Source organism: Trichogramma pretiosum, unplaced genomic scaffold (assembly GCF_000599845.2).
Source record: "Trichogramma pretiosum strain Unisexual culture from Peru unplaced genomic scaffold, Tpre_2.0 scaffold10, whole genome shotgun sequence".
In the NCBI taxonomy this organism is placed as follows: Eukaryota; Metazoa; Arthropoda; class Insecta; order Hymenoptera; family Trichogrammatidae; genus Trichogramma; species Trichogramma pretiosum.
In genome coordinates, this window is record NW_019641652.1 from 1,563,164 (window position 1) to 1,571,890 (window position 8,727).

General features: G+C 43.6%; 1 protein-coding gene across 1 annotated transcript; it reads right to left on the bottom strand.

Annotated features, from left to right (window-relative positions):
- Window positions 1-900: 900 nt before the first annotated feature.
- Window positions 901-4,861, bottom strand: LOC106656045 (homeobox even-skipped homolog protein 2). The gene is made up of 3 exons (XM_014376676.2): window positions 4,247-4,861; window positions 3,114-4,113; window positions 901-3,047 (listed from the first exon to the last, which is right to left on the bottom strand). Exons 1-3 carry the CDS (start codon window positions 4,476-4,478, stop codon window positions 2,396-2,398), a joined length of 1,884 nt encoding a protein of 627 aa, XP_014232162.1. The 5' UTR covers window positions 4,479-4,861; the 3' UTR covers window positions 901-2,395.
- Between the last annotated feature and the right edge of the window lie 3,866 nt (window positions 4,862-8,727).

Here is an 8,727-nt window from a genome sequence, read left to right on the forward strand (position 1 = left end):
TATCGAAAGTGTTGTACTCGAGCCTTCGATTTTCTCGGTATCGAGGAAAATGTTGAGGAAAATATCAAGAGGGTGGAGTTGCTATTTACTCGAACGCAGACACCGAGCTGGTCAAGCTGCAACATAGCACGATTTATGACCAATTAAAATCATACGTATATCTCTTTGTTTTCCGACAACAATTCCAAATAATCGACTCGTAATATTATACAATAATACGACACGAGACCTTAACAAGCCGACTTCCATCGAGCGTCGAATGCTTATTAAAATTTAAAATTATTCCACCCCCCGCTACTGATTCGAGGCATCAGTAGGACAATTAGTTCCGTAATTACGAACTGTAAATTTTGAGAATAAGTATGTACGGAAAACGAAAAGATCCAATACGCGTTCACGACATTCCTATCTGTACTCGCGTATCACTGGTCAATGTAGAGCTGATGATCACGGACGCTATTGAATGAAATTGTGGGCGGACAACGAGTTGTCGATCGTAAATTCGTCATCTTTTTCTTTGCCGGTTTCGGGATACACGCATATGTGTGAAAAATCCCAAATGCCTTTCTACTCGCTTTTCTATATTTTAATTTAATGCTGCACAGAGGATGTTGCGTCATGTGTGAAACCATCGAGTTAAGCTTTTAAATAATATTTAATTCGTGTGTCCAATGGAAAAGAAAATTTTTCAATCTTTTACCGATAATCGGAGGTGTCTGGATTGCGTCTCGATAGATGTGTATGATCTCGTCGAGCATCAAATTTTAACAGTGGGAAAATAAGAGGAGAAATAAATTAATAAGCGAAAACGTACATGTACACGTAATTGTTTTTTTTATTGTTAATCAGCTCCAACGCAAGCCATATTATATATAATTCTTGTAATTGTTTTGCCTATACTTGTGTGTGTGTGTGTGTGTGTGTGTGTGTGTGTGTGTGTGTGTGTTTGTTGGCTCGTTTCGGCCGCGTTACATATGTACAAATACAATGAGATCATAATTTGAAATTATGAACGAATAAAATAATCGTGAGCTTCGTTTACATCTGATACACAACGCAAATTAAAAACATTTACACTTTATCTCGTTAACTTATTCGATATTTTTTTTTGCTTCGCTGCCTCAATAGATACTAATATCGATCGATTCGTCGTACATCGCACAATGGATCGCGTTTTTTTTTTTTTTTATATACAAGGGAGGCAGCGAGACTCTTTTTTTTTTTTCGTTCTCGATCACAATACAATTTCGTCGCGGTCAACGAGAGGGCGACTCGATTTCGTGTATATCTATTTTAATTTAAAGTAATATAATTTTCTTTTCTTACATAATAATTAATTAATATGTACAAATTATCTTTGCGATTCATTTCCTCCCGTAAAAACTCCTCTCCTTAATGCGGTGGAAGCAAATTTAACCCGTCAACTTACGAAGTCTCTATCTTACAGAAGATATCAGCGTTCAAATTTCTTCCTCCTCCGCGGAGGGATAAACTTTGTTTTTGGTTTTTACGCCCGTACATGTCCCCGCGTGTCTCCGCGGCTCGAACTTTTATTACTCTAAAGACTAATTATTTGGCTTCTATCCAAAAAAAAATCATACGAAATTTTTTCACACTATCTATAGCAATATTGCACTTCGTTAAATAACACAGACGACGGTCGCGTTCGACGCAAAAGGACGACGCGCCGGGACATGTACGGATGATCAGCGGAAAATCGTGGACTTACATTATTATGTATTTCATAAAAAAAGTATATTTACAAACTTGGCGAATGAGAGGGTGACATGGAAAATGCATACAAGCGAGAAAAAGAAACTGTGTGCCTTGTGTAAGTATATTGTATGTGTCCCACCACGATTCACATATAAATATCTTATTAACAGTTAACGTATCGTCGTTTGTTTCTTTTTCTTCGTGCGTGATTTTTTTTTCGTGACGTATAATACAGAACGAGGGATGAGCTGCTGCACCGAAAGAAATTCCTCGCATTCCCGTAGCGTGAAAATCGAAGATTCGCGTCTCGTGAAAAATAGGTTCCTTGCCGATTTCGTTTCTTCTTATTCCATGCAATACACGAAGAGCTAAATATTTCAAATAATTTTTAATTGAAAACTATATGGCTTTCGTTGTTGCGCGAAGAAAAAAAAAGGTAAGATTCGACGAGAAATTTTAATCCACGCGATCGCGAGTTTTTCAGTTTTTCACGCTTTTTTTTATCGTCGATGCGTTCGCGACGAATTTCGTCTCGGTCGCGCTTGAATTTCGGCTAAAAAAAATGATATTTACAATTTCTCTTACTGTTATATGTACAATTTGGAATGTATGATAATTTGCATAATGAGACGTGTTTCTACTTATTGACTAAGGATCACGACGCCGGACGTCGGCTCTTTCATGCCTTGTCGTTGGACGACGACGTCGACGACGTCTTGTAGGGCTGGAAAAGCTTCGGCTGGGACTGTGTCTGCTGCTGCGTTCCCGAAGTAGCCGTCGCAGTCTGAGGCTGGACCTGATGCTCGACCGGCTGCAAGAGTAACGGATGATAGGTCGGGAATCGGAAACTGGCTTCGTAGTGCTGCGACTCGTTGCCGGGCGGCGACAGATGATGAAGATGATGATGATGATGGGGATGGTACATCGAGGTGACGGGCGCGATACCGTTGCTGCTGCCGTTGCTGCTACTGCTGCTGCTGCTGGCGGAGCTTCTGATCGGTGGGGGGGCCACGACGCTGCCACCGAGGCCGGCACTGCCTCCGCTCGTGTCCAGCTGTCCCGAGGAGCCGCTGCTGCAGCTGCTGCCGAAGGACGAGTTGTGATGGTTACGAGACGGCGTGGACTCCGGCGGGGTCAGGGGCGGCGAGGGTGTGGTAGTGACCGGCGATACCCGATGATGATGAGTGGGGCTCACACCGGCGAAGGCGCTGTTGGGCGAGGGCACCAGGCGACGGCCACCCTGCGGCAGGGGTGGTGGTGAGCCGCTTCCTACCAGTTGTTGCTGCTGCTGATGTTGGCTCGCGATCGTGGACGCGACCGGACTGCTGGTCCTGGACATGGACAGGTCCGTGAGACTCGGCACGAGCTTTAAGGGACTATAGAAATCGTGTACGTACAGGTCCTGGTGGTGAGTCACGATGCCGTTGCTGCTCAGCGGGGTCACCGATGAGGAAACTGGCGCGTTGTTCACTTGTAATCCGGGACTGCTCACGTGCTTGGGCGCGAAATCGCTGCTGTCGTTGGACGAGCTGTCGTGATGCTGCTGCTGCTGTTGGGTGGAAGCGAGGGTCGGCGCAGCCGAGGGTGGCGTCGCGACGGTGGAGGTGGCGGCGGCGGCGGCCGACACGATCGGTCCGAAGCTCGGATGATGCTGCATGGCAGCTGCGGCGGCGGCGGCTGCGGCAGCAGCCGCTGCAGCGGCCGCCGGCGTACCGGCCAGCGGTAGGCCGTAGGCCGTGCCGATGTTGAGCTTGTCGAGGCCACCGGTCCGGGCGAAGGCCGAGGCGAAGCTCATGTTGGCCTGCATGGCCGCCTGGGGCGTGATCAGGGGATAGGGCGGCTGCTGGTGCTGCTGCTGGTGCTGCATGCCCCGCTGTATCTGCGAGTGGGCCAGTGCCGCTACGGTCGCGGGTGGATAGGGGCCACCCCTGTGGGACGGATAGAGATGCTGCGGCGCCAGGTGATGATGAGCCATAGAGCCGTGATGATGCGGATGATGATGATGATGGGGCGCCGGGGGCAGTCCCGTATAGGCCGGATGCTGACCGTAGGCCGCCGCCGCTTCCCTCATCAGCTGCTGGCCCTGCTGCGTGTTGAGCAGCATGTTGAAGTCGTGATACATCGGGTAGGGCCAGACCATGGAGACGCGCTGGCGCTTGTCCTTCATGCGGCGATTCTGAAACCAGACCTTGATGGTGGACTCGGGCAGGCCGAGGCTGGTGGCGAGCTCGCAGCGCCGAGGCCGACTGACGTAGTTCTCGCGCAGAAACTCCTTCTCGAGCATGGCGAGCTGCTCGCGCGAAAAAGCCGTGCGGTACCGGCGCAGATTCGGATCCATGGGGTTGTTGCTTTGGCTCTGGCTCTGGCTGCCGCAGCTTTGTTGGCTGGTGCTCGGACCTATACGCAGAGAGAGATTAGCGAAATGTAAACAGACGAATTGACGGTAGGATTATCGCGGCTCGAATAATTTCCAACTCATCGCGATTTTTTCCTTTAAAATTGAGTGCAATAAATAATTGACGAAACTCACTTTTGTTGTTGTTGTTGTTGTTGTTATTGTTATTATTGTTGTTGTTGTTGTTGGTCTCGCTCTGGGGTGGACTGGTGGGCGGCGACTCCGGCTGCGACTCGCCGGCCGAGTTGACCGCAGCGTCGGGATCGCTGCTGCTCGTCGTCGCCCCGACTCCGTTCGCGGCCGACTGGCTCTTGGCTTGCTGGGACTCGTAGGGCGACATCGTCCGATCGAAACCGTTCCTCAGCATCGCTACTTATCTCTCTTTTATCTTCGAGCTTTTTTTCTTCCTTCTTTTTAGAGCTTCGAGAATCGATGCTTGCGGTGGTGGCGAGACGCGCTCACACACGCACTAAGCACAAGTTGTAGTAATCGCACAATTTTTTCGTTTGGCGCGTATCGTCGTTCGCGTACGACACCACACACGTTTTTATTACGACACAAACTGAACACGCGATAGAGATCAATCACCGTGTAAATAGGCACTGATAGACCGCATCTCAGATGTACCAAAGAGTCACAAGCACTGCACTTTAATCATAGAGAACAGAGAAAGAGAGATATAACTGTAAGCTGTACGTGTGTAAGCTGAGTTGCGATATGATACTGTGTGTGTTGTGTCGTCGTACGAGTTCGAAGCTTCGATTGAGACTGTCGCGGTCTCGCTTCGAGATTCTATATAAACGAAATATCTCGTGGGTCCCCTTCTACCCGTTTATATCCCTCCCTCTTTCCACACGAGCGCGTGCCATGACCAAAAGCGTGTTCGAGACACAAGAAACGTGTTCTGGAACCACGCCCATCGTTTACTGCACAAGCCAATGCATGGCCTATAGGAAGGGGAGATGGTGAGTCTCTGCGTCTCTCCGTCTTCGCTCGTGTGTGTGTGTGTGTGGTATAACCGCAGATACTCATCTTCCGCGCGGATGCGACAATAATGAACCGAGGCCTGTATACATTATTATAGTATAGATGTATTTAAAACACATCCGTAGTCGTCGAGATCCTCGAGGCTTCGTCATCGCTATTATTACGGAGTGTGTATAAGAATTCATCCCTTACGGCAGCGCTGATTTTCTTTTTCTTCCGTTTCATATTATATCCACTCGAGAACAAGAGTCAAGACTCGTTCAACACTCAAGCGCGTTATATATATATATATATACCTCATTAATCATATTATGTGTAACCGTGTGTCATATTAGAGGCTATTCATACGCGATGAGTCATCGTTTTCGTGTGGATTTGATCTCGGCTTATTACACGTATTGTATCATAGGTGTGAACGAACGTAAGAATCTTACCTGCTCGGCCGTGAAACGATTCGTATTTAGAGCTCCGTAGGGTGCGTAAACGAGATTGGAATCGTCGTCTAATTGAAAGATTAATAATATTTCTCAGAGTCGAGCCATAAGTGCAGTTGAGTAAAATTATACAGATCATTCGTTGCTGTTTATTTAACATTTTCGTAAATGGATTAATAATGTTAATATTTTTCATTTTCGAGGTACGAGAAAAAGTTCCTGCACGAATAACTGTATATCTATGCACAGAGTGAAAATTCTATCACTTGGAAAAGTTGAGTTAACGATGATAAGAAAAAACTGTGTATCTATGCACAGAATGAAAATTCGACCACTTGGAAAAGTTGAGTCAACGATGATAAGAAAAAACTTTCTTAGAGCCGATTAAAAAAATAATCAAGCGCATGTCCGAAACACGTGAATCCTTCACACTGTCCGGTAGGTCATTATTATCATTTTTTTGTAAATTATTAGGAAAAAATCTGGAACATGGTATCTAAAGAAATTCAATTTTTATTGATAAAAGTAAGGCGATTAATAAGTTAGTTGCAGCAAAAACACGAATAGAATACTTTGTTATCGACTTTGATATATGATGAATCGAGATAAGTCGGCTAATTAGCGTTAAGAGTTTAAAAATTGAGGCAACAACTACGATTACATTGATGTAATGAACGTAATGTAAAATCATTACGTTAGCTAAAATGCTTAGTTACTAATGAATCCGATTTAATTAAGTATAATTGACCTGTCAAGGTAGACGGCAATGAACTTATTCTTGCTCTAAAATAATATACGCAACTTTTGCCGCCAATTTTAAGCTTTCGCGGGGAAAAAATTGTTATCAACTGTGGCAGGCATGGTCTGCTAACAAACCTAGTCACGGCACACGTCTTCGGCTATAATTCCTCGTTTAGAAAAATAAACTATTGGGCATATAAATTACGTTTACCGCCCAGCATTTTTTACGTAAAAATTATTGCTTTCGATAATGCATCGATCAGTTCTCTAACCGCAGACTAAATAGTGTGCCCACGCACACACAGTCTCTCATGAATTACAGTTTCACACGTTTGAATCGTCACGTATATGTAAAACACCGAGCACCGCGTGTGTATCGTAACGCCTGCCCTCATTGTGTTTCCTAAGTACCCGAGAAAACAACTGAGCTCGTGTCCGTGCATCAATTGATCTTGACCACAAACTAACACTCCTCTTCCCTGCTCTCTTCTCCCCCGCAGCGAAGCCGACTCGCGTGGACACGCAATGAGTATGGAACAATACGCGTCAATCACACGCTCATCATTACACAGAATCACTCGATGGTTCTAATTAAGCGCAGGGGGTTTAGTGTGTGTCCGTGTGCAACTAGATCCGACCGGATGACACCGGCCACACCTTCAATTTTCATTTTGATTTCGAGTGATTATGTGGTTTAATATTGTTTTCAACATCCGGATATTGGATCATGATAACCGTCGTACAAACGTGTAACGATAGATGTCGTAAATAATATTTAACACGAGTTTGTATAATTCGACATTTTTGTATAATTTATTCGGGCGATTCTCGTCATTTCTTTTACCGATATAAGACTTATCACGTACGCTGGTAATATAATATAAAAAAATTCTTTTCAGGTGTCATATCAAGTATCAGTCGATAATCTAGGAAAATACTGAAATATACCGATATACATACTTTCCACTCTAATAAGAAACCCGCCACGCACCCTTTCCGTATAAAAGTTCTAACCTACCTCTCTCTCTCTTATTTACCTTCTCTTTTCTTTTTTCGTTGCGTTAAAAGAAAATAAGAGCGTTTATGGGCGTGGAAAGGAAAAAAGAAGGGAAATGGACCGGCGCGTTGTATCGCGTCGTTGTCGGGCTGTATATACACGGGCGCATCGTCGAGCGACTTTACGCGCCAGCTCCGTGCGAGGGGGGTTGTTAAAACGGCGCGGGCATTAAGCGCGCGAAGGTGATTCTCTTTCTTTATTTCGAATGAATGAAAGAGGCGAGATTTTAATCGTATTGTACGACCGAAAGTGCGATGGAGTGAGATTTCAACGAGTCGTTTTACAACGCTGATCGTACTGCTGGATGGCATTAGCAATTAGTTATATATTGCAGTTTTTCAATTTTCTCAATTTTATTCAAATGTCCATACCTTCGAGAATATTGTGTTGAAATATTACGTTAATCCGAGAAAAATTGACGGAGCTGTGGCTATTTTAATTTACTTTGTACCTTGTACTTATTTTTACGTATTTTTGGCTTCTATGGCACGTATAACATCTCTTCTCTATTGGGAGACTACATGGATTTAATGAAAAAGGTCCAGCATCACGAAAAAAACAGCAAAAACACGATTTAGATGCATTAGATGATGTCCCTTTAGGTAATGTTTAGACGATGAAATTCACGTTTCTTGGCATCAAAATATTTAAACGCGTTTCTTGAACGATTGCATTTTTCGAGTCGGTGTATATCGTAATTCAAAAAACGAATGGACTGATCGTTCTAAAATCTTCACACATGTTTTCACCTCATTTCACGAGGTAGCGACGCCGAGATATATTTAGTTTTTGCAATATTTTCTTTTTATCGACGTTATTGAAGTTGTAAAATGTCATATTTTTCTTTTTTTTTTTTGCATTTTTTATTTTAAATGGACATCAAGCGGTTAAAAATCAAAATATTCGAAAAAACTCAACGTCACTACCTCCATAATTGTTTAAATTTCGAAAAAAGGTCGAATGGTTTGTTTCTAATGATCCTATCAAGGTCATAGTACTCATAATTGAGTACGCTTGAAAGGTTATGCTTTGGGATAAACTTCAACCATATAATCTTACCATTACCAGATTGAATGTATAAACTTCCAAAATCGAGCAAAATTAATACAAAATTAAGTGTATCCTCGGTATACGATAATTTTGATAGCGTGAAATTATGCATGTTACTTACAGATAAATAGTTTTAAATGTTGTGACAACATAGTGTATAAATAATTCAATCAGAAATTTAATTGTAAACAAAACATTGTGACATAACGATTTTGACATCGTTCCTCGGCAAACTGATCATGTTTATAATAACAACCAATTAGTTGGGATGTTGTCTTTGGAGATGAAACAAGCCTATCAAAAGAAAAATTTTACTACTTTCATTTTCGTGGCTCTGACTAGAAAGA